The sequence below is a fragment of the Theropithecus gelada genome, chromosome 7b (assembly GCF_003255815.1).
Source record: "Theropithecus gelada isolate Dixy chromosome 7b, Tgel_1.0, whole genome shotgun sequence".
Classification (NCBI taxonomy): Eukaryota; Metazoa; Chordata; class Mammalia; order Primates; family Cercopithecidae; genus Theropithecus; species Theropithecus gelada.
In genome coordinates this window covers 6,295,356-6,321,511 of record NC_037675.1, presented here as the reverse complement: position 1 = coordinate 6,321,511, position 26,156 = coordinate 6,295,356, and the positions used below count along the sequence as shown (strand labels likewise).

The 26,156-nt window shown below is 51.7% G+C and overlaps 1 protein-coding gene across 2 annotated transcripts; it reads right to left on the bottom strand.

Moving 5' to 3' along the window:
- Positions 1-263: 263 nt before the first annotated feature.
- HAPLN3 (hyaluronan and proteoglycan link protein 3) lies at positions 264-23,787 on the bottom strand. Of its 2 annotated transcripts, none has more exons than XM_025393042.1 (5): positions 23,620-23,787; positions 10,240-10,410; positions 4,374-4,742; positions 1,945-2,247; positions 264-1,233 (listed from the first exon to the last, which is right to left on the bottom strand). In XM_025393042.1, exons 2-5 carry the CDS (start codon positions 10,361-10,363, stop codon positions 947-949), a joined length of 1,083 nt encoding a protein of 360 aa, XP_025248827.1. In that variant the 5' UTR covers positions 10,364-10,410; positions 23,620-23,787; the 3' UTR covers positions 264-946. The 2 variants fall into 2 exon arrangements, with proteins under 2 accessions (XP_025248827.1, XP_025248829.1); XM_025393044.1 differs by lacking the exon at positions 23,620-23,787 and adding an exon at positions 13,192-13,207.
- Positions 23,788-26,156: the final 2,369 nt, after the last annotated feature.

Here is a 26,156-nt window from a genome sequence, read left to right as displayed (position 1 = left end):
GCCTCACACAGACAGACACACTGCCAAGGGGTGGGGATGGTGAAGACACAAGCCAGGTCCTCTGCCACTAGGCCAGCACCCAGGACCGGGTGAACCATTGAGCAGGCAAGGCTAGAACCAGCCCACACAGTTCCCTGTTCACCCCAGGGACCTGACCCAGCCAACCTACGAAGCCTGGGCTAGAACTGCCCCCACCACACCCACCAGGCAGGGGCCTGCGCCCTGAGACCAAATGAGATGGAAACACAGAAAAGGACTGGGGATGGCGGAAGGCGGTCATAGCACCATTTATTGTCCAAAGAAAGTACACACACCTGAGAGCCTCTCCCCCACACAGGGAACAATGAGAAACAAATGACAACAAAACAGATTCTTTGGAACCAAGACGGGGAGGGGAATGGAGAGGGGAATTTCTCCCTTCCCTCATATTTCACCCGGAAGCCTAGAACTGGCTTCCAGCCCTAGCCCTTCAGTGGGCAGACTGGGGTCAGCAGCTTCACAGAGAAGTAGAGGTGGGCAGGAGAGGCCCAAAGCCCAGCTCTGGAGGCCCCCGAGGCCCTCTTCTTCCCCTAGGCTGAGGGGCAGGGAGAACTGTGCCCACCGTGCCCTGACTCCCAGTGGCATTCTGGACAGGCCACCGCCCGCTCTGGGCACCAACCTCCTTAAGGGAGGGAGACCAGCCTGGATGGTGGGGAACCCTCCAGAGGCCCACAAAACCGCAAATGGCCCAGGGAAGCAGGCAAGATTTCTGGAGTGGGGCATCCAAGAGCAAAGGGAGGCATTGGGTTCTGTTTGCTTTACAAAAAAAATAGTAAACAAGTGTTTAAAGAAAATTTAAATTGAGAAGTATAAAAACAGTTAAAATGGCTCCAACCCACAAGGGAAAACAAACCACTCAATAAATACACAGCCAGTGAGAGAATGCGGCAGGGGAGGGCCCCACGTCCTAGTGCTGGCGGTAGCAGTAAACACCGTACAAGCGGCTCTGTGGGTCAGGGAAGCCAAAGCTTCGGACCCCAGGCTCCGGGGGCCCACAGTTGGGATGCGGGTGAACCACAGGGTAGCGGACGCTGCCATCTGCCAGCCAGCCAGCGTCGCAGCGGTCCAGGCCATGGAACTTCCAGGCAGCAAAGAGCTGTCCCACCTTGGCGATTGTGGCGTCATCTTCCTGGCAGGCCTCCCTTGCCTCTGTCAGTGTCAGCTTCTCAGGGTGCTCCAGGTAGTACACCCGCCCTGGGGAAAAGGGGGCATGAGTGCCAGACAGCACAGGGGGCAGCCAGAGAGCACAGCAGGGCCTGCAGAGATGCCAGCCCCAAAGACCCATCTGAGCCCAGGGAGCTACCATACTGCAGGCATCTGCAGAGAACACTTCCTAATCTTCACCCTCTCCCAGAAAGCTCCGTCCCACCTGCCATAGAACCCGGGACCCTCCAGTCATGTCTGCACTCCCCCACCACCCTTCCCTATTTGCACCCTGGGTGGACACCCCACCTAGGCTGGACCAGTCAGGGTTTCTCGCCCATTCGGTCATTTACTGAACACCTACTATGTGTCAGACACTTTTCCAAGGGCTTGGCATATGACACTGAACCAGTTTTGGTTTTACTTGCTCATCTTCCTGTGAAATGAGCTGCTTTGTGAAGACAGGCTGTGTTTTATTTGTCTGTGATTCCCCGGAGTCTAGTCTAGGCTCTAGCATATGGTAGGCACTCAGTAAATATTTGGTGAATGAAGAAACCAATGATCGGCATAAAGCAGCAGCAGCAGCAGCAAAGCACTCGAAACTCAACCAGACGCTGCTTCAAAGGTGGCTAGTGCTCTTGGCCTCCAGGTGGCAGTGCCAGCAGAGCCAGCAGAGGGGGCCAGAGCTCCCCAGAAGCTGCTCTCCCACAGGTCCTAGATGGCCACCAAACCCGCAGGCCTGGCCTTGGCCATTCCACTCACCCTTGAGGGCAGTGGCGAAGCAGAATACATCATAGCGGTGCAGGCGGCGGTGGCGGGGGCCGTAGCTTCGCACGCCAGGTGCCAGGCCTGGGCCACCGCAGGACTGTCGGGGCAGCATGATGGGGTACTGCACCGTGGCGTCCTGCAGCCAGCCCGCGTTGCACCAGTCCAGGCCCTCCTCCCAGGCCCGGAAGAGCTGCTCAAAGGAGGCAACCACCGCGCCCTGCTCAGCACAGACCTGCTGGCCCTCATGGAAGTTGAGCTGATAGCGCCCGTTGGGGGACTGGTAAGGAAAGACCACACCTGTAGGGGGAGGAAAGAGGAGCTTAGGGGGTGGCCAGGGGCCCAGCTGGCTGGACACCCCACTCTCCTCCCACCCTCACTGGGACATGTGCTCCCTGCAACACACACACACATACACCGTCCCTCAGAAAAACTCAGCTAACCTCTGACCTCCTGTCCATTGCTGCCTCTCTCCTGGGACTCAGCTCATTCACAGCAGTACTCAGAAAACATCCATGAGTTAAGGTAATTAATTAGTCAGTTAATGCCCCAACAATAGAAGGGAAACGATACCTAATCCACAAGGCTGTTGCCAGACCCCCAGTGAGGCTGTGCCATCTTCTCCAGACAAGCCCGGACTTTGGGCTCTAGGGGCCAGGTTTGACTCCCAGCTCCCCACTCATTAGCTGGGACCTGATAGTGTATGTTATTATTAACGTGGAAATTTCCTAGGAAACTGCAAAGAACTTTCCACGTGCGGCAGATGATTTTCAGGAGAAGGAGAGGCCCTAGAGGGCATGGGGAGAGGGGTGGGGAAGGGCCTTTCCATAAAGGAGGCTCAAGGGCAGGGAGGTCCTGGGGCAGGCGGTTTCTCACCTTGTGGCCAGGGTCTGATGGGGGCCGCAGGCTTCCCTCAAAAGATATGTTCATGTTTGAAATTTTACTCTAATAAAAAGTTTTTAAATTTCTGAGATGCAGTCTCTATCAAGTCAATGAAACCTTAAGGAGTAGAGGTGACCCTAGGAGTCTGGGAAGGACACCACTTGACTGCTGTTGTTTACCCAGAGTCTTTGGAATCTCCTCCCTGTGGCCAAGGACCTGGGAATAGCCTGAGCCCCAAACCTCCAGTCTCATCAGGGCAGGAAGCCAGGCACCTGGGCAAAGCCAGGTTGGGTGGCGGAGAAGCCCATGGGCTCTGACAATCAGCTTGCAGCCTCCACATGTGTTTGCAGGGAGACTGTTTCATGCCTGGTTGCACCCCAAATTCCTAGCCCTTGCAGCCCCAGGAATGGGGTGAGGGCTCCCTGTTTCTCTAGGCTGCCCCTGCAGACCCCAGACCAATGACTCTTGCAGGTTCTCCCCAACTCCACTGCCACCCCAAGTTCAGGAATGAGGAATGTGGCCCCTCTGAGCCACCATTTAAGCCATGTGGACACTTGTGGCAAAGACAGAGAACGCATTTTAAGGATGTACATTTTATCCTCATTACCTCCGAGGGAGGTAAAGGAGGAAAGATTGTGATACCCCATTTTACACCTGAGAGGCCCAGGGTTCTAAGGGGATGAGGCATTTACCCAGATGTCACAGCTGGGATGGGCTGGGGCTAGTCAGGTCACCTTCCTCTATGCCCAAACTGCCCTTAACATGTGGGAGAGAGATGGGGACACACAGCCCCATCCTAGAGACAGAGAAGGTAAATACAAATTAAAGATCAAACACGGACCTCACATACAAGATCTGGCTTGCAGGGTGTGGCTGGTTTGGACAGCATTGGGTTTTTGTTTTTTGTTTTTTGGGGGTTTTTTTGTTTGGTTGGTTTTGTTTTTTGTTTTTAAAAAGAGGTTTTTACATAAAAATCAGGAGATCTCACATAAAAATATAAGCTTATCTTGTCAAGCCAGAAAATTCGGCAGAGTGGGGCCTGCATTCCGGCAGGGCATCATCAACTGGGCCTGAGTAGGGTGGGAGATCCCTGGCGACAGGACAAGGGCTCAGGAGTGTGCCCAGTCCCCACCACTCCCATTATCTTACACTAGGCTGCCTCATTCACTTGTGTTACCCGCTAACCTTGCTTAAATCTCAGCTCTATCTCTAATAAGCTGTGGGGCCAGCTCTGGTTTTCCTTTCTCTCAATGGGATGTGAATGAGAGCGGGTAGAGGGGAACAGATTTTAGAGGCTGGGTGCTTGGGTTCAGACCCCAGCTCTGTCATTTACAAGCTGTGTGACCTTAGGTAAGTTACTTGACCTCTCTGTGTCTCAGTTTCCTCACCTGTAAAATGGGGGTGATAACAGTAGCTTCCCTGTGGGTTGTTTTGAGAATTAAGTACTTTTAAATGTCTAAAGCACAGAGATCTGGATTTTTTCTCTGGTCCTCTCCCCTCTGCTCTCAGGTCCCAGTGTCACCCAATCCCCGTCAGGGTCTCACCCCGCAGCTCCAGCTCCACCAGACCGCTTTCATCCTCCAGCCCATCAATGACCTCACAGCGGTAACGCCCATAGTCCTCCAGTCGCAGATCCTGGATCTCCAGCGAGACATCGTGCTCCTTCTCCTGCCGCAAGTGCACGCGGCCTTGGTAGTCCCCAAAGGAGCGGTGCCTCAGCCCAATGGCCACCAGCACGTCCTTCTCTGGGCCCCCGTTCTCCGACAGCTTCCACCATTTGATGCGCACGCGCCTTGGGGAGCCCAGGGCCGGCTCGTAGTGGTAGCGGCAGGGCAGGATCACACTGGCCCCTTGGTAGGTGAACAGGGTCTCCTCGGGTGTCTCCACCACCAGCTTCACTCCATTGAGGAGGTCTTGGGGGAGAGATAGGGTGCAGATGAGACCTGCTGCAGCACATCCGTACCCCTGCAAGGGCCACCTCACCCCCTCATCCGCGGCTCCTCCAGGCTCAGATTGCAAAAATGGCCACCATGCTCCACCCCTCCCTGGATTCACATGCTCTGCAGTGTGACTTTGCATATCCTTCCATCAACAGATGACATTTTTTCCCCCACCCCCTTGAATCTGTGCTGGCCTTGCCACTTGCTTTGACCAACTGAATGCCTTGGAAGTGACTATTCATCATGCCTGTTCTGAGCATAGGCCCCAGAGGGCCTTGCTGCTTCCACTCTTTTTCTTAGGACTTTGCCAGCCACCATGAGCACATGGCCAGGCTTGCCTGCTAGAGGATGAGAGACTACACAAAACAGAGACAGAGCGCCCCAGCTGAGGCCATCCTACAGCAACCAGCCCCACGCTGACCTGCCCACCACGGGCAGGCACATCTGCAAGACCCAACTGCAAGACCTGAAGAAATGGAGCCCACTCCAAAATGCTGACCCACAGAATCATGAGCTAAAAAAACGGCTGTCATCTTAACAAGTCACTAAGTTTTGGGTGGTTTGTTATGCATCAAAATCTAACCAATGCAGCGGGCAACAAGAGCTATCCCATGTGAGGTACATGGCCAGGACAAGCGGCCCTGATAGGAATCCCTCAGTTTCCTTCCCCACCACACTGGCCAGAGGACAGCACAGCCCCAGCTTTACTCTCTGGTCCAGCTGTCCACCATAACTCTTCCCAAATACCGAGCAGCCTAGTGAGCAAAGGGCAGAACTTCTAAAGGAGACTATGCTCAGGGCTCCGAGTTACAAATACACACAGAACTCAACATGCAACAAAAGAATCAAGTTCATAGGCTAAGGCTGCCTCTTCTTTAACTGGGGAGCCCCTATTGGGACCTCACTGATTCATTCTCTTGGGTCTAGACTTCAAGACATGCTTGATTTACTCAAGGTGGGGGACAGGGGCCAGGCATGGTGGTTCACGCCTGTAATCCCAACACTTTGAGAGGCCAAGACAGGAGGATCGCTTCAGCCCAGGAGTTTGAGACCAGCCTGGGGAACACAGCAAGACCCTGTCTCTACAAAAAAAAAAAATTTATAACTAGCTGAGTACGGTGGCATGTGCCTGTGGTCCCAGCTACTCGGGAGGCTGAGGTGGGAGTATTGCTTCAGCCCAGGGGGTCGAGGCTGCAGCGAGTCATGATCGCACCACTGCGTTCCAGACTGGGTGAGACAGCAAGACTCTGTTGCTGAAAACAAAATAAAAACAACTCAATTAATTAAAAGGTGGAGGCAAGGGGACAGCCTCATGGGTAAGCAGGAGACGGGAGGTTCCCTGTAGAGGAATCATGCTGAAAAAGAGCTATACTTAAGGTGGCAGATTGCCATATGTAGAGGCCTCCAAGTGTGGCCCTCGGGTCAGTAGCATTAGCATCACCAGGAATTTGTCAGAAATGCACATTGTTGGGTCCCAGTGCATCAGAGACTCTGGGAATGGGGTCCAGCCTCCAGAGGACTCTCAGGCTCATTCAGGTTAGAGCTGTCCTGCTCTGCAGAGGCAGTAGGTACAGAGGTTTGGAGTCGGGCAATCCGGGCTTACATCTTGGTTCCACCTTTTCCCAGCTGTGTAATCCAGGGAATTCAAGCCTCAGCTTCCTCATTTGTAGAATGGGTTAATTACAGTCCCTACAGAGGGCTGTGATAAGGTTGAAACTAGGTAAGGCAGGACGCCTGGCACACAGAAAGTGTCCAATAGATATGAAGCAGGGCTATCATTTAGGGGCCACTTCCTTGGTTCTTCCCAACTCTCTTGAGTAAAGCTACCTTTGAAGTTTTAACCTGAATAAAATGAAAATGTACATCCATATGATAAAATACTATACAGCCATGTAAAATAATCTGGTAGATGTACATTCATTCTTTGACTTAGAAAATTATTTATATTCTGTGAGGTGATAAGGGAGACTACAAAATCACATGTATGACATGAGCTGATTTTGTTGGAAGAAAGTTTTCTAAATCATAAAGGAAAGCTTCAGCCAGGTGTGGTGGCTCACACCTGTAATCCTAGCACTTTGGGAGGCCGAGGCAGGCAGATCACTTGAGGCCAGGAGTTCGAGACTAGCCTGGCCAACATGGTGAAGCCCCATCTCTACTAAAAATACAAAAATTAGCTGGGCACGGTGGTGCACGTCTATAGCCTCAGCTAACTCAGGAGGCTAAAGTGGAAGGATCTCTTGAGCCCAGGAGGCAGAGGTTGCAGTGAGCCGAGATCACACCACTGCACTCCAGCCTGGGTGACAGAGTGAGACCCTATCTCAAAAAAAAAAAAAAAAAGGAAAGGCTAGAAAGAGATACCTAAAAAGTTAGCAGTGGTTCCCCTGGGTGGGGGGATTATATATGACTTTGCTTGCATATTCAGGGACAAAAGGGAGAGAGAAAAATTAAATGTCGGCCTGGTAGTATGGTGAAACTATGGGTAGGAAGTTTAAGTTTTTTAAATTCCACAAATCTCAATAAAGTAGTGCTTGTAGGCCCGGCACGGTGGCTCACGCCTGTAATCCCAGCACTCTGGGAGGCTGAGGCGGGCGGATCACGAGGTCGGGAGATTGAGACCATCCTGGTTAACACAGTGAAACCCCATCTCTACTAAAAATAGAAAAAAATTAGCTGGGCATGGTGGTGGACGCCTGTAGTCCCAGCTACTCGGGAGGCTGAGGCAGGAGAATGGCGTGAACCCAGAAGGCGGAGCTTGCAGTGAGCCGAGATCACGCCACTGCACTCCAGCCTGGGTGACAGAGCGAGACTCCGTCTCAAAAATAAATAAATAAATAAATAAACAAATACAGTACTGCTTGTACAACAAAATAAATTCTGAAGGAAAAGGGTGTGGTCGGCTAAATGACGGCCTCCCAAAATACCCTAAATCCTAATCCCTAGAACTTGTGAACATTACCTTATGTGGCAAAATGGACTTTGCAGATGAGGTTAAACTAAGGATGTTGAGATGGGGAGGGTATCCTGAATTTTCCATATGGGCCCTAAATGCAAATACGCAAGTACCTGTTTAGAGGGAGGCAGAGGGAGATTTCCACATAAAAGAGAAGGCCAAGTAGCCATGGAGGCGGAAATTGGAGTGAGGCAGCTACAGGCAAGGAATGCCAGCAGCCGCCAGAACTGAAAGAGGCAAGGCAAGAACAGATTCTCTCCAAGAGCCCCGAGGAGGCCCAGTCCTATCCACACCTCCATTTCTGCACAGTGAAACTAATGTTGGATTTCTGGTGCCTAAAGCAGTGAGAGAATACATTTCTGTTGTTTCAAGTCACCAAGTTTGTGTTAATTTGTTAGAGCTGACCTAGGAGACTAATAAAAAGGGGGAAAGTTTCTCTGCAGGCACAATCATCTACTCAAAGGCAGAGGGAAAGGTGAGAAACCCCCAGCCCTGCGCTTGCAAGTTCATGTGTCATCTCTGAACCAGGCTGTGAGCTCTTCATGGCAAGTGCTGGGTATTACTGAGACCAGCAAGCTGGTTCGTTCCTTCCACAAACAAGTGGAACAAGTTTTTTGTTGTTGTTGTTGTTGTTGAGGCAGAGTCTCGCTCTGTCACCCAGGCTGGAGTGCAGTGGCGTGATCTCAGCTTATTGCAACCTCCTCCTCCCAGGTTCAAGCAATTCTCGTGCCTCAGCCTCCCAAGTAGTTGGGATTACAGGTGCACACCACTACACCCGGCTAAGTTTTTGGGTTTTTTGTTTTGTTTTGTTTTGTTTTGTTTTGAGATAGTCTCAGTTTGTTGTTCAGGCTGAAGTGCAGTGGCACGATCTTAGCTCACTGCAACCTCCGCCTCCTGGGTTCACGCCATTCTCCTGCCTCAGCCTCCTGAGTAGCTGAGATTAAAGGCATCTGCCACCATGCCCGGCTACTTTTGTATTTTTAGTAGAGACAGGGTTTCACCAAGTTGGTCAGAATGGTCTCAATCTCTTGATCTCATGATCCGCCCACCTCGGCCTCCCAAAGTGCTGAGATTATAGGCATGAACCACTGCACCTGGCCAATTTTTTGTATTTTTAGTAGAGACGAGGTTTTGGTATGTTGGCCAGGCTGGCCTCGAACTCCTGACCTCAAGTGATTCGCCCACCTCAGCTTCCCAAAGTGCTGGGATTATAGGCATGAGCCACCGCACCCAGCCCTCAGCTTGTCTTTTTAATAGCTGTGTGACCTGGACAACTGGATTAACTCTCTGAGCCTCAGTTTGCTCATCTACAAGAACAGATGATAACGGAATCTACTTTCAGGCTGTGAGGGCAGGCAGCATCAATTCAGCCTGGTCAGCACCCATGCTTCACTAGTGATTACAAATGTGTATTTCCGGCAGGGCTTGTTGGCTCATGCCTGTAATCCCAGCACTTTGGGAGACTGAGGCGGGTGGATCACCTGAGGTCAAGAGTTCAGGACCAGCCTGGCCAATATGGCAAAACCCCCATCTCTACTAAAAGTACAAAAATTAGCCGGGTGTGGTGGCAGATGCCTGTAATCCCAGCTGCTCGGGAGGCTGAGGCAGAAGAATTGCTTGAACCTGGGAGGCAGAGGCTGCAGTGAGCCAAGATTGTGCCACTGCACTCCAGCCTGGATGACAAAGTGAGACTCCGTCAAAAAAAAAAAAAAAAAAAAAAAGTGTATTTTCACCTTTGCCTACATCAGGGCTTTTGTGATTATAAGAGACGACATATGCAAAATATCTAGAAGCGCGCCCAACCCATGATGGGTGCACAATAACTGCTACTTTAAAAAGTTCCCTGCCCAAGGCCACACAGCTAGTAAGAGGTAGAATTATAAGACTGAAACTCAGGTCAGGCATGGTGGCTCATGCCTGTAATCCCAGCAATTTGGGAGGTTGAGGTGGGTGGATCATCTGAGGTCAGGAGTTCAAGACCAGCCTGGACAACATGGCGAAACCCCGTCTCTACTAAAAATACAAAAATTAGCCGGGGTGGTGGCACATGCCTGTAATCCCAGTTACTTGGGAGGCTGAGACAGGAGAATCGCTTGAACCTGGGAGGCGGAGGTTGCTGTGAGCCGAGATCACGCCATTGCACTCCAGCCTCAGCAACAGAGTGAGACTCTATCTCAAAAACAAAACAAAGAAAGATTCAAACTCACATCTATTTGACCCAAAGTCCCCTTTCCACTGGGGGGACCAGGGGAGGACACATTTAAGCTGGACCCTGAACAATTGGCAAGACTTTTAAGGAAAGTAAAAAGCCTAAGTGAATTGGGCCCCATGCTTAAGGGGCTGGCAAACACAGGGAAACGAAATCACCCCTTCCTCTGTCTGCAAAGCAAGCTGGTCCACTACAAGGGCCCTGCTGGAATGTCCCTGTCCCAGCCTGGAACCCACAGATCACAGCAAGAGCCAAGGAGGTCTAGGTCACCCAGGGGAGCAAAGAGCTAGGTGAAGGATGTCGCCTACCTTTGCCATGACCGTTGCCTGGGTTCTGGTCGTTGGCGCTGTTGGAGTAGTAGAAGCCATTGTAGAAGGGCAGTCCGTAGGAGCCGGGCAGCAGGAGCAATGCGACCAGGAGCAGCAGGCCCATCTCCTCATGCCAGGGCGACCCGGGCCAGGCTGGGGCCCCAGGGCAAACTGGGAAGGGGAGGAAAACAAGGCAATTAGAAAAGGCCAGCTTCGAGAGCCCGCATCCCCTCTACTCCAACACCATTCACTCGTTTGCTCAACAGCTCACTGCGGGACACCTGCCACCTGTGTGCCAGATGCTATTCCCGGAGCTGAGAAGACAGCAGTGACAAGCTAGATGAAGTTCCTGCTTTCAGGGAACTGCACCCCGAAGGCAAGATGGGAGATCAGCAAAGAGACAAATTATAAGAAGGAAGTAACAGGCAGCTAAAAGACAACAGAGAAAATTAAGCAGGACGATATGACAGGCTCAATGTTTTTCAAGCCAGAGGTTTGAATTTGAAAGGTTATGAGCAGGCCGGGCATGGTGGCTCAGGCCTGTAATCCTAGCACTTTGGGAGGCTGAGGCAGGCAGATCACCTGAGGTCGGGAGTTCGAGACCAGCCTGGCCAATAGAGAAACCCCATCTCTACTAAAAATACAAAATTAGCCGGGTGTGGTGGCGCATGCCTGTAATCCCCAGCTACTTGGGAGGCTGAGGCAGGAGAATCGCTTGAACCCAGAAGGCAGAGATTGCGGTGAGCCAACATCACACCATTGCACTCCAGACTGGGCAACAAGAGTGAAACTCTGTCTCAAAAAAAAAGAAAGAAACAAAGAAAGGTTATGAGCAGCATTTTTAAATGACACCAAATAAGCTAAACTAGAACAGAAAATATCAGGGTGCATAGATGGTATGTTAAGCAAAGATAAGTCCTGCCTTTTTTTTTTTTTTTTTTTTTTTGAGATAGAGTCTTGCTCTGTCGCCCAGGCTGGAGTACAGTGGTATGATCTCAGCTCACTGCAACCTCCGCCTCCTGGGTTCCAGAGATTCTCCTGCCTCAGCCTCCTGAGTAGCTGGGACTACAGGCACCCATCACCACGACCAGCTAACTTTTTGTATTTTTAGTAGAGGCAGGGTTTCACTGCCTTAGCCAGGATAGTCTCAATCTCCTAATGCACCTGCCTTGGCCTCCCAAAGTGCTGGGATTACATGCGTGAGCCACCGCGCCCACCCTATTTTTTGTTTTTTTGAGAAAGGGTCTCACTCTGTCGCCAGAGTGGAGTGCAATGGTGCGATCTCAGCTCACTGCAACCTCTGCCTCCCAGGTTCAAGTGATTCTTGTGCCTCAGCCTCCCACGTAGCTGGGATCACAGGTGTAAGCCACCATGCCCAGCTAATTTTTTTTTTTTTGAGATGGAGTCTCGCTCTGTCACCCAGGCTTGAGTGCAGGGGAAGCTCCGCCTTCCAGGTTCACCCTATTCTCTTGCCTCAGCCCCCCGAGTAGCTGGGACTACAGGCACCCACCACCACACCTGGCTAATTTTTTGAATTTTTTAGTAGAGACAGGGTTTCACCGTGTTAGCCAGGCTGTTCTCAAACTCCTGGCCTCAAGAGATCCACCCACCTCGGCTCCTAAAGTGCTGGGATTACAGGTGTGAGCCACCGCACTGAGTAAGGTCAAAAATAATTTTTTTTTTTTTTTGAGAAAGAGTCTTGCTCTGTCACCCAGGCTGGAGGACAGTGACACAATCTCAGCTCACTGCAACCTCCACCTCCTGGGTTCAAGTGATTCTCATGCCTCAGCCTCCTGAGTAGCTGGGATTACAGGCGCATGCTAACATGCCCGGCTAATTTTTGTATTTTTAGTAGGGACAGGGTTTCGCCATGTTGGCCAGGCTGATCTCGAACTCCTGACCTCAGGTGATCCACCCTCCTCGGCCTCCCAAAGTGCTGGGATTACAGGCGTGAGCCACTGAGCCCAACTCAAAAATAATTTTTGAACACCATGCTAGAGGTCTTGGGAGCTATTCCAGTTTGGGTGAGCACTCAAATGAAAGAGGTAGCCCACCCATGGGCTGCAGTTTGATGATTTGATTTTTTTAAATATTGCATTAAAATATTATGTCTTGATTACTAAGACTTTTAGCAAACCCCCTTCCTCCCCGGCTTAAACCTCACACTGAGGGCTACTGCCTCACTCATGTCACCCTAGCCCTGCTCACCTACCATTTACTGCACACTCTCAACAATTAAAAGATGGGGTCACTCCTTGAAGGAGCTTGGTCCAGGGAGGGGGCAGAGTCGTGGGCAGGCAGTCTCGATTGCTGTGTGGTAAGTACCAAGATGGAGGTACAGAAACAGGAATGTCCAAATGAGACTGAAGGTACAGGAGTTTGCCAGGTGAAGAACTGACAGGTTTATCCAGTAGGGCACTGCCACTACAAAGGTGCAGATGCCAGCAAGAGTCCCGATCCTGGGGGTGCTGGGGGTGTACAGGGGTTCCTTCATTTGTCCCACACACCCACCAGGTCCATCGTCTGTCCTTCTCTGACATGTATTGGTCCCTGTGGGTCACTTGTCTCAGTTCCCCGGCCCTCTGGCTTCTAGTGGGATAGAGCCAATGGGAGGCACTCAGAGAAGATGACAGAGAGGGAAGAGAAGGAAGACCGAGCATTGCTTCCCGGCTCCCTTGCCACCCCAGGGCCTCTGCCACACAGTGTCTGCTGCTGCTGGTCTCTGCGTCCCCAGCTTCCTTGTTGAGTCCCTTCACCCTGCTCTCTAGAAGTCATTCCTCCATTAAAGTTTCTTCATTGGAATCATCTGGGCTGGATTCTGCTTCCTGCAAATACCCTGGCTGCCATGGGGGAGAGGAGGGAAGGGGGTCACCAGGGCCAGTGTCTGGACGCCTTGGGTGTCAGGCCCAGAAGCATATCCTATTTTTTTTTTTTTTTAAGATAGAATCGCACTCTGTCGTCCAAGCTGGAGTGCAGTGGCAAGATCTCAGCTCACTGCAACCTCCGTCTCCTGGGTTCAAATGATTCTCGTGCCTCAGCCTCCCGAGTAGCTGGGATTACAGGTACGCACCAACACGCCCCACTAATTTTTATATTTTTTGTAGAAACGGGGTTTCGCCATGTTGGCCAGGCTGGTCTCAAACTCCTGGCCTCAAGTGATCCACCCACCTCAGCCTCCCAAAGTGCTGGGATTATAGGCATGAGCCACCACACCTGGCCAGAAGCCTATCCTTTGTCCTGGGGGCCAGTGATGGCTTTAAGCAGAGAAGTCACAGGATCAGACTCACATCTTAAGATACTTCCCTGCAGGGACTGCGTGGAAGGTGGACCTGGAGGCAGCAAGACAGCAGGCAGCTGCAAACATAACTATGATTATCATGTAGCAACATGGAAGAATGCTTAGGGTGTGAGTTAAAATAGACAAAGCAGAACATACAATTGCCTCTGCTATGATTGCAACCATGTGGTCTTGTGAATGCCTGTGTACAGGACCCAGAAGATGAGGAAACACTTAAAAGAAAGAGGAAGGGAGGAAGGGAGGACGGAAGGGAAAACAGAAGGAAGGAAAGAAGGAAGGGAGGGAAGGAGGGAGGAAGGGAGGAAGGAAGGAAGGAAGGAAGGAAGGAAGGAAGGAAGGAAGGAAGAAAGGAAGGAAGGAAGGCAGGCAGGCAGGCAGGCAGGAAAAGCATTGGCTTGTTAGAGTGATGGGATTGTGAAGTAAACATTCTTGTTTCCAGAACAGTCAGGAGCGTTTGCTGGAGAGAATGGATGCAAAGAAAGTTGAGAGGCAGAATCCACCATTCTCTTAGACATCTTCACAGAAATCCCGAGGCCCAGACGTGCCATCTATGCTGTGCACTGCAGCCAGGACACCAACAACTCTAAGGCCCCGCTTCTTGTCTAAGAGGAATTCATTCCCCTGTTGACACCTGTAAGGCCCCTTGGCGATAGAGAACTGGGAGGCCTAAGCACAATGGGGCAACCTGGTACAGAGTTTGGGAACTGGAAGATCGGAGTTCAAATCCCACCTCTACTACTTATTCACTGCGAGATTCTGGGCAAGTTTCCTCGGTTATGAAATGGAGATCATAAAACTCACCCTGGTATATTTCTCACCAGTGCATTCTAGTTTTCTCCTAAAGTAACAGGTACAGATGGGTGTATGGCCGCTCAGCTGAAGACTGCATTTCCAGTCTCTCTCGCAGCTAGGAGAGCTATGTGACTCAGTTCTGGTCAATGGCAGCAAGCAGAAATAACATGTGCCACATCCGGGTCTGGCAGTTTTAAACAATCACAGATGCCTTTTCCTGGTATTCTTTCCCTCAACCTTCTGGAAACCACAGTAGCCAGCTGAGTCAGAGATGGAAACCACAGATTGAATGGCAGAGCTGCCCGTCAGCCTCCTCCACTTGCACTGTCCCATGAGAGAGAAACAGAGTCCTATCGTATTTAAGCCACCACTTTTTGCGTCTTTTTTTTTTTTTTTTTTTTTTTTTTGAGACAAAGTCTCGCTGTGTCACCCAGGCTGGAGTACAATGGCACAATCTCAGCTCACTGCAACCTCTGCTCCCAGATTCAAGCAATTCTCCCTGCCTCAGCCTCCTGAGTAGCTGGGATTACAGGCACCTGCCACCACTCCTGGCTAATTTTTATAATTTTTTAGTAGAAATGGGGTTTCGCCATGTTGGCCAAGCTGGTCTTGAACTCCTGACCTCAGGTGATCTGCCCACCTCAGTCTCCCAAAGTGCTGGGATTACAGGTGTGAGCCACCACGCCCGGCCTGCATCTCTTTGTCAACATAGCTTAACCTCACTTGTCCTAACAAATACACACGCCACAGCATTACTATGATCAGCATAAAAGTATTAACAGCTGAGCACTTACTCGCTCATTTATTTTGTCTTTGTTTTTGTTTTGAGGCCAAGTCTCACTCTGTCGCCCAGGATGGAGTGCAGTGGTGCGATCTCGGATCACTGCAACCTCCACCTCCTGGGTTCAAATGATTCTCCTGCCTCAGTCTCCCATGTAGCTGGGATTACAGGTGTGTGCCACCACACCCAGCTAATTCTTTATATTTCTAGTAGAGATGGGATTTCACCATGTTGCCCTGGCTGGTCTCGAACTCCTGGGCTTAATCGTTCTGCCCACCTCCACCTCCCAAAGTGCTGGTATTACAGGCATGAGCCACTATACCTGGTCTCTCTCATTTAATCCTTACCACTACCCCGAGATGTGAGCTTATAAGTGTTCCCATTTTGCAGATGGAAAAACCAAGGCACAGAGAGACTAAGTCATACGCCCAAGGTCATCCAGCTAGGAAGTGGCAGGCTAGGATTCGAACCCACTCCAGCCCCAAAGCCTGGAACTACAATGCCAAATTCAGGGAGGTGATTGTGTGGCACACACAGCCCAGCGGCCAAAGCAAACCCTTGTAAGAGTTCATTTCCTCTCCCTTTCTTCAGGCTCCACACCTGGAACCAGGAGGGAAGTAGGGCCAAGACTTGATGTTTAGCTTGATGTCCCGGGCTCCCCGCTGTCCCTGCGCAGCTAGAGTCTCCTTGAGCAGAGGGGATCCCAGCTGCTGCTTATAATGTTTCCAGCCTCTTACAGTGGCTCGTCTAGCACAAATGCTCCCCAGTGAGAAAGGGCTTCCTAAGGGCAAACAAATGCAGGGGTTTCTGCCACTAAGTGACATCAGTAGCTCTGGGGAAAAAAAAAAAAAAAAGTGCATTTTTGCAAAATCATGCATTAAAAAATAAAGTTACAGGGAAATAAAGTCAGGACAGACTGCTCAAAACATGTAACTTTGTAATCAGAGAGCTAACAAAATAAGAACAATCTGAATTTAAAAAAAAAAAAAAAAAAACTAGCACCGTTAACACTCCAGTGACATCTGCACCCCACTGATGCCTCCATCAGCCCCTTGCAGCTTTCACCACTGGGACAAGTGCTTCCTCCTTCGAGATGTAAGTCCTCAGAGGCTTTGGTTTTGATAGAAACCAGATTTACCAAAATTAAAAGTCTGACCCAAGGTGAAGTCATCTTCTTCCATTTTTTTTTTAACACAGGGATATGTTTTTGCAATTTCTTCATCATATTCCTAGTTTTATCAGTAAACTTTTAGTTCTGTTAAGCAGCTAAGCCAACCATGCAAGCATTCCTCCTTCACCATAGCTATTGCATCCTTAGGCTGGGATGGTGAGAGTTTGGATACTGAGATTTTGGAAATGTGGGGTAGGAAGGGATGCTGTGTTATCCAAATCTATTTGGTTCCTGAGTTTGGAGCGTGAACAGCAAGAATTAGGATTGCGGCTGGGTGTGGTGGCTCATGCCTATAATCCCAGCACTTTAGGAGGCCGAAGCGGGTGGATCACCTGAAGTCAGGAGTTCAAGAACAGCCTGGCCAACATGGCGAAACCCTGCCTCTACTAAAAATACAAAAATTAGCTGGGCATGGTGGCAGGCACCTGTAATCCCAGCTACTCAGGAAGCTGAGGCAGGAGAATGGCTTGAACAGGGGAGGTGGAGGTTGCAGTGAGCTGAGATTGCGCCACTGCACTTCTAGCCTGAGTGACAGAGCAAGACTCCGTCTCAAAATAAACAAATAAACAAACAAACAAAAAAGAGTTAGGATGGTGAGAGACTTCTGGATGCATACTAAAGAATGGCACTTTCTGCAAGACTGTCAGTATTTATGTTAAGGAACTCACACATTGCTAAGGCTTCATATTTAATTACGAAAAATCTCCAGACATTCACGGGTTGGGAAAAATCACTACTGAACCAATGCAGTTCCATGTTAAACTGACATTGTTCCTCCATCATTCTCACCAATCATGGATGAGAACCAATGCAATTCCATGTTATACTGACATTGTTCCTCCACCATTCTCACCAATCATGGATGAGATGAGTCTCGGTTCAGAAACATGCACGAAGGCAGAACACGCTGTAGCACCTTCTGCTGTCCTCTGGTGAGCTCAGCACTTGAGCCTCTGAGGCACCCCTTCCCAGCCTCAGAAACCCCAGCACACCCTCACAACCTTCAGCCTGGCACCACACTTGCTCCCTGGGTTTTAAAGGGCTTCTACATCCAGCAGCTCCCATAATCCTCCTAAGAGCTCCCCATGGTTGGCAAGGATAATTTTTTTCTCCCCATTTAATCCACAAGTGAATAGAGCCACAGAGACATGAAGCAACTATCCAAAGATCACAGGGCCAGGAGGTGGGACAGGCAGAACTCTATTCAATCCTTGTCGGCCAATCCCATAACAGTCTGTCATAAATTTTTATTTATTTATTTATTTATTTAAATACATATTTTTTTGAGATGGACTCTCACTCAGTCACCCAGGCTGGAGGGCAGTGGTGTTATCTCAGCTCACTGCAACCTCAGTCTCCCAGATGCAAGTGATTCTCCTGCCTCAGCCTCCTGGGTAGCTGGGATTATAGGTGCCCACCACCACGCCCAGCTAATTTTTTTTTTTTTTGTATTTTTAGTAGAGATGGGGTTTCGCCATGTTGGCCAGGCTGGTCTCGAACTCCTGACCTCGGGTGATTCACATGTCTCAGTCTCCCAAAGTGCTGGGATTACAGGTGTGAGCCACTATGCCCAGCCCAATCTGTCATATTTAAAGACTGCCTCCTACTTGTCAGTGCGCTTCCATGGACACAAGTCTCTGTGGGCCTCCCAGTGTCAGAATTATTATCCCCATTGTACAGAAAAGGAAACTGAGGTTCCGAAATGCTAAGATGCTTACCTAAGGTTACCCAGGTAGATAAAGGAGCTGGGACTTCGTCTCATTCATTCAACACGTATTTATCATGCATCTATCGTGTGCCAGCCACCATTCTAGGCAAAAGAGACATCCTCGCCGGGCGCGGTGGCTCAAGCCTGTAATCCCAGCACTTTGGGAGGCCGAGACGGGTGGATCACAAGGTCAGGAGATCGAGACCATCCTGGTTAACCCGGTGAAACCCCGTCTCTACTAAAAAATACAAAAAACTAGCCGGGTGAGGTGGCAGGCACCTGTAATCCCAGCTACTCGGGAGGCTGAGGCAGGAGAATGGCATAAACCCGGGAGGCGGAGCTTGCAGTGAGCTGAGATCCAGCCACTGCACTCTAGCCTGGGCGACAGAGCGAGACTCCGTCTCAACCAAAAAAAAAAAAAAAAAAAAAAGGAGACGTCCTCATGGAGTTTACATGCTAACGGAAGACAATAAGCACAATGCGCAGGCTCTTGAGCTGCATGGTGGGGCCCACTCCCACTCTGCGGGGTGTACTTTCGTTTCAGTAAATCTGTGCTTCTGTTGCTTCATTCTTTTGTTGCTTTGTTTGTGCGTTTTGTCCAGTTCTTTGTTCAAAACACCAAGAACCTGGATGACTTGTAGTCAAGACCCTCCACTGGGAACGTATGTTGACGAGCCAGCCAGGAGGTAAGCCCAAAGTTTGGCATTTATGTTTTCTCTTTTTCCCTTTTCCTCTCTGCTCCCTACAAGGCAACCCTGGTTTTTCTGTTTTTGTTTTTGTTTTTGTTTTTCAATCTCTCTCTCTCTCTTTTTCCCTTTCCAATTCAGGACTGTCAGTGGACAGTGCCTATGCACAGAGGCAGCTGTAGGTTTCTGGCCGGGGCCACTCTCCGGTGAAATTGAAAGGTTTCCTTGTGGAAGCGCCTGGTCACCACCGCCCAGTTGGGGTGAGGGACCTGAGTCCTTTTCCTTTTTTTCTTTTTCAATCTTGGAGTGGCCATTTCCTAGTAGGTCCTTAGTAATGGAAGCCAACTGGCCAGGGCCACTCTCTGGTATTACCTGAAGGCCAAGGAGTGAATGGGGGCAGCTGCCTGCGTGGAAGCGGGAAGGGCTCTTTTCCATCTTTTCTGGTTACAGTCCCCAATCCCTCCATGTGATGCAATTGGCAGTGGCAGCTCTTCCAGGGTGACTCACACACATTTCCAGTGACTTAAACCCTCTTTTCTTATGCTAAATTCTCCTATGGAGTTAGCCCATAAAGGCAAAAGATAATGTCTCTTAGGTATTTTGACCTCCCTTCTCCTATTCGATCTATTCAACTGGCTGAGGACCTTTGGGACTCAGAAGCTTTAGAACACATTCTACATCTTGGACCTCCACTGAGGGGATCCCATAGCTTGATGGTCATTGCTTCAGCATCAATTTGCTTGCCCTGAACCCCATAGAAATTCTCAACCCCAATTCTATCACCCCCAGACCCTGGAACACCCTGCCAACCTTGGTACTGTTAACTCCACAATGTTTGGGAACCTCCTTAGTCCTGCAAGGAATGCAGGAAGATATGGCCCATCTAAATTGGTGCGATGCTAAAAGTCGGGGATTATACCCAGGAACAAAGGGAAACTTCACAGTAGGCCATCACCTCTGGAGGGTAAACAAACAAAAGAGAAAAAAACAAACCCACAATGTGTGATATATGTAATGTGAGAGTGATGCAGGTGATAGAGAAAAGAGGAAGTAGGAGAAGGGGTACCTTTTGGACAGGGAGGGTCAGGAGGGCCCCCGATATACAATGAAGACACAAACCTGGAAAATCCTGGGAGAATGGGCATTCCAGGGAGAGGGAAGAGCAAATGCAAAGGCCTGTGGCAGGAATGGCTCAGAGGTCAGTAGGACTAGAGCCCGAGGGACAAGAGGGAGGGTGGCAGGACATGATGTCTAAGTCATGGCCAGAGGCCCCATGATGTAGTGCCTTGACATTTATTTATTCTAAGAAAGAAAGACATTGCAGAGTCTCAGCAGAGGAGTGGCATGAATCTGCTTTACACTCTCAAAGGATCATTCTGGATGTTTTCTGACTGCCAATCAACTGCATGTCCCCCTCCTGGCTCCTCCTTTCCAAGCTAAAAGGAACCTGGGTTATCTCCATCACTTCTGGCCTCTCTCCTATGGGGCACCCAGCTTTGCTTGCTCTCTGGTTTATCACTTCAAGTGGAGGGTTGTGATCTGGTCAACACCTGTCTTTGTTGGATGCTAACTCAGCAGTAATGTAATCTCACATTGAGGGGATGTCAAGAAAATTAAAAGGAATTGGCCAGGTGCAGTGGCTTACACCTGTTATCCCAGCACTTTGGAGGCCAAGGAGGGTAGATCACCTGAGGTCAGGAGCTTGAGACCAGCCTGGCCAACATGGCGAAACCCCGTCTCTACTAAAAATACAAAAAATAGCTAGGTGTGGTGGCGGGTGCCTGGAATCCCAGCTACTCTGGAGGCTGAGGCAGGAGAATTGCTTGAACCTGGGAGGCGGAGGTTGCAGTGAGCCGACATCATGCCATTGCACTCCAGCCTGGGCGACAGAGTGAAACTGCATCTCAAAAAAAAAAAGAAAAGAAAAACAAAAGGAATTTTAAGAAAAGATCAGCCGTGTGCCCAAGAACGACAGGCCAGGAGGAAGCTGGCCATTTTGCAGTCCTCTCTGAGAGACAAGCAGCACACACGCCCAAGGTTTCAAGTTAAACTCATTGAGTTTGGGTCTTAGCTCTGCCACCTGCTAGCTGGCTGACCCCGGGAAAGTCATTTGACCTCTCTGAACAGAAAATTTCCTCTCTCCAGAGAAGACTAAAGGGGAACTCAGGGGCTGAGGACAAGCACAGCCTTGAATGCTAAGGTCAGTGCACGGGACAGAGTCCTGGGTGGGAGTCGGGAGTGGCAATTGCCACTTGGTTGCTGCCTTGCCCCAGGTCCATCTCTGACCATCCCTGACCACTACCACTGAGGGGAGGGATGGACAACCTCCGCTCCCCTACCATGGCTATCCAGCCACCAGCTCCTCAGGACCACCACAGAGGTGCCACCAGCTGGAAGGCCCAAGACCAAGTCCAGCCCAGTCACCTTGGCAGTGAACAGCTCCCCAAATCTTCTGGAGTCCTGTCTGGGCACTCAGACCTGGGCTCGGTATTGAAACTGGACACACTGCATCCTGCTGAGTGACTTCAGGCAAGTTCACCTCTCTGTGCCTCTATTTCCTCATCTGTAAAAAAAGGAACTTAAGGCCGGGCACGGTGGCTCACACCTGTAATCCTAGAGCATTTTGGGAAGCTGAGGGGGTGGATCACCTGAGGTCAGGAGTTCAAGACTGGCCTGGCCAACACAGTGAAACCCCTGTCTCTACTAAAAATACAAAACTCAGCTGGGTGTGGTGGCAGATGCCTGTAATCCCAGCTACTGGGGTGGCTAAGGCAGGAGAATTGTTCGAACCCAGGAGGCGGAAGTTGGAAGTTGCAGTGAGCTGAGACCACACCACTGCACTCCAGCCTGGCTGACAGAGTAAGACTCCATCTCAAAAAAAAAAAAAAAAAAAAAAAAAAGGAACATAATGGGCTGTGGTGACAATTATAGATGATGTAAGATGTATGATAGCAGTCCCTGGCATGTAGCAGGTGCTCAACAAATGAACACAGCAAAGACTTCAGGCTCTAGAAGCAGATTGGCTGCCTGCATTCAGTTCTGGCTCCACCCACTTACTAACCCTGTCATTGGACAAGTCCCTGCACCTCTCTGAGCCTCAGTTTCTTCATCTTTAAAATGGGGGTCACAAGCCAGGCACAGTGGATCACGCCTGTAATCCCTGCACTTTGGGAGGCCGAGGTGGGTGGATCACTTGAGGTCAAGAGTTCAAGACTGGCCTGGCCAACATGTGAAACCCCATCTCTACTAAAAACACAAAAATTAGCCGAGCGTGGTGGTGGGCGCTTGTAGTCCCAGCTACTCGGGAGGCTGAGGCAGGAGAATCGCTTGAACCCAGGAGGCGGAGTTTGCAGTGAGCAGAGATTGAGCCATTGCACTCCAGCCTGGGCAACAAGAGCAAAACTCCATCTCAAAAAAAAGTGGGGAGGGGTCACGACAATACCAACCAGAAAACACTTTCGTGAAGATTAAGGGAGAGAATAGCTGCAGAGCACTGAAAATACTGCTTCATGCTTGAGGATAAGGAGCAAGCACTGGGAAAATATGACCTATTACTACACTTGTGAGCAGTTCACACAGTGAAGGCTTACACCATCTCAGTGGCTCTTTCTCCTCTCTCACTGCCTATGAGACAAAGTGGTCACCACTGCCTCCTCTTCACAGTTGAGGAAACTGAGGCCAAGAGTGTGAAGGTCAGTGAACTACCCAAGGCATTATCTTTGTCAAATATCTCGAACTTAGAGAAAATTCAGGTTTCCTGATGGCCAGCCCGTTGCTTTTCCCAGGCGCCTCTAGCCTAGGGACCCCTCCACCAAGAACAATAAGCCCGGGCTTGGAGGGAGGGTGGGTGGCACCTCCCTGCCAGGGGCATGTCCGCACTGGGCCGTCCGTGAGTACAAGTCCCCCAGGTACCAGAAGGGGGCAGCATCGCCCGCAAGGTCTGCACGAGCGCTGCTCCCAGTGAGAAATTTGACATCCTTGTCCCTGTTTGCATAAGGCTTGATCCGCGCCTTTGAAACCTGCAGCCCCCAGGAGAATGAAAGCCGGAGGTGTTTCCTACCAGCATTCCCAACCCGTTGGCCCAGGTGGCGTCGCGGGAGAGAAGCCAGGGCCTCTCTCAATCGCCGCCCCCTGCTGCAGGGAGGACAGGCACTCCCGCGGGTCAGCGCTGGACACCGAGATCGGAATAGGTTCACAGGCTGCCTGTGGCCACCCAGCGAGCTGGTGGCAGGACTGGGTCCAAGTGCCGTGCTGTTTCCATCCTGGCTGCGCACGAGCCTACGTTCCTCCCTGAGGGTCGCCATCTCCCACCCAGGGCTCTGCCCTCCACCTTCCCTACCCTTCTGGCCTCGCTGTCCCTGGGGCAAGAACCCGGGTGAGCGAAGTCTGGAACCCATAGGCATCCGTTACGTTTGTCCCAGGGCGCCCAGAGCCGGCCAGCCGCGGTCCAGAGACTCAGGTCCGCCAGCCGCCTCGAAGGTTGCCCCCAGCCCCTCCCAGGGCTCCCGGGGCCCCCGGAGCATCCAACAGATACCCAGGGGCAGGGCCTGGGGCGCCGCGGACGGCGCTGGAGGCAGTCGACCCTGGACAGACGACAGGGGAGAGAGCCAAGCGGCCCCTGGCAGGAAGGGGGCTGAAGGCGGACGGTGGTCTCGGAGGTCAGGGGGTCCGCTCGGGCTCTGCTCCCTCACGGTGGGCACGAGGGTCCGGCGTGAGTCTGCCCGCGCCCCCGCGCGGCTCCCTCCCCACTTGTGCCCCGGGCGCCCCTCGCCCGGGATCACAGCCCATCTCAGCCCGGGCCTCCGCAGTGCCCGGCCCACGCCTCCTGCCCCTTCCCCCGACCCTGCCCGGGAGGTGTGGGAACCCGCAGGGCACCCAAAGCGGGGAGGGAGGAACCCGGCCCGCACGCAGCCCCAGAAGCTCAGCGACCCCTGAGCCACGTACCGTCCCCAGGCAGCTCCTCGACTGCTAGAGCTCTCGGGGGCCGCGAGCTGCCCCGGTCCAAGGCGGCAGTCGGATTTCGGGGAACTTAAAAAGCTAGAAAGGAAGCGGCAGCAGAAAAACCCCCGCGCTCCCGCCAGACCAGCCCCTTAAAGGAACACGCGCACCTTTCCCTCCCAAGGGCTGGGCCCGAAGGGAGGAGTTACTGCAGACTTGAGCGGTCTCCAGACTTGCTGGGAACCACCGCAAAGGGAGTGTGCAAGAATTGAGGCCCTCACGTCTTGGGAAAGGAGAGTAGGGGTGGAATAGGAGAGTCTGGGGAGGGGGGATCCCCTGAGAAAGCCTGGTATACCAAAAAGAGTGGGAGTAAGCAGGGGAAGCCCCTGTCCAGCATTCTGCTAGGGGCTTATGCTGCTCCCCACCTTTGGTTGTGGAAGGGGTGAGACTTCTGTATTACTTTCTTTACCCAATAGAAAGAAAGGGGGTGAGGCCGAGTGCAGTGAATGACTCATGCCTGTAACCCCAGCACTTTGGGAGGCGGGTGGATCACCTGAGGTCAGGAGTTCAAGACCAGCCTGGGCAACATGGTGAAACCCCATCTCTACTAAAAATACAAAATTAGCTGGGCGTGGTGGAGCATGCCTGTAATCCCAGCTACTTGGGAGGCTTAGGCAGGAGAATTGCTTGAACCCAGGAGGCAGAGGTTGCAGTAAGCCAAGTTCATGCCATTGTGCTCCAGCCTGGGCAACAAGAGTTAAACTCTGTCTCAAAAAAAAAAAAAAAAAAAAAAAAAAAAGCAAGGGGGTTCTGACATCCTCCTGCCCCTGAGTTTGGCCATCATGAAACGCTGGCCAAATTCCTAACTCACTGTCAGGCACATAGCAGGTGCTATCCCCAGGACATGGGGCTTGAATGAGTGGCCCTGGCTGGGAGGGGAGACACAGGGTGGGATGCCTCTGCAGCCTACAGGGGCAATCAGGCTTCTGAGTGGTCCTCCAACAGAGGTGGACCTCCCTTCGGAATCCTGCTAATCAGCACAGCCATCCAGGCAGCCACTCAGGATGCCTCTGTTTGGACAGGGTGTTTTCTTTCCTGTCCAGACCAATGGGGGCCCTGGCCTGGACAGCCCGATGTTTCCTCAGCAGAAAAGACTGAGGTCCTTCAGCTTTGGCTGGGGGAAGGGTCAAAGGGTCACAGGGTCACAGAGCCCAGAGCCTCTTCCTAAACACAGCTCAAGTTGGCCCGTGTGTGTGTGTGTGTGCGCGCGCGCGCGCACGCGCGCGTGCATATGTGTGTGTTACACATAGCCAGGGGCAAATTGGAGCACAAAGAACTGTGATCAACAGGTAAACGGCACCTAAAAGGAATGCCAGACTTGATAGGCAAAGGGGAGCCAAGGTAGGTTCCTCTGCAGGTTCCCGACAGGGGAGAGGATGGACAGCAGGGAGAGCACATTTTGTTACAGGAAGTCGAGTTGAACATGCCAGCCAGAGGTTGGGATAGCCAGCAGGCGGAATCTGAACACTCACCCTCTGCCTTGCAGTGGGGCAGAAGAAAGTCAATGTGTAGGGGTGATGGTAAAAGCTGGGCAAATGGAAGACACTGCTGAGGGAGAGAAGACAAGAAAGGAAGGAGGGGGTCAGGAGTGAGGGAACTCCGCTCCAGGGTCCCAGGAGGGGGACTTTTAGAAGGCTGTGGCCAACCCATCCCAGAGCAGTGATGCTTCTCCCACTGTCTGCTCATCCCGGGGGGAGGCTGGAACAGGGGTTCAGGGCAGGAAACTCCCCCGGGAGTCCTGAGGCTCGAAAGCACCCAGAAAGACTTGGCTCTAAACCCAATCCACACCGCTCCACAGAAGAGAGCTCTGAAACAGGAAGCAGTAGGTCAAGGGAACCCCAGGGGAAGGGAGTCCCCCATCCTCAGTTCCTACGAAGACCACTGCCTGGGCCTTTTATTCAGACCCTGCTAGGCCCAGGAGCCCAGCAACGGCAGGTCTCAGAAAGGAACCACTTCCAGACGCATTTCCCTGATGTGGTTCCAGCAAAGCCACGCCCTCCCTTTGGCAGCCCTGCGGCCTCACCTCCTGCTGCTCAGAGGCACCCCCTGCCTGCAGAGCACAGCTCGGCTCCCAAAGTTTGGAAAAGTTCACCTTAATGAAGAGGGTGGTTTTTCCTACACCCCTTCCCAAGCTAGCCAAGCCTCTGCCTGCAAGTCACCCTCCCAGATCGCCAGGACACTGGCCTGCAAGGCCCGCCCCCACTTCTTGATGACCCCACACAGCGAGGGTATCCCTGGAGCACACACACCAGTGGCCTACCAGGAACCAGTGTGTTCAGGCAGGAGGCCTCATGCCCACTTGGCAGAGCCCTGGTCCCCTCCTCTAGTCCCACGCTGCACCCACCCCAGGAACTCCAGTTCTGAAGGCGCCCAGGTTCACTGGTCTAATAGTTCCTCCAGCCCACCGCTCCAGTTGCAGAGAGAACGGAAACTGCTGAAGGGGAAAACCAGCTGCCCCAGCCGGTCTTCCTGGCAGGAAGGGA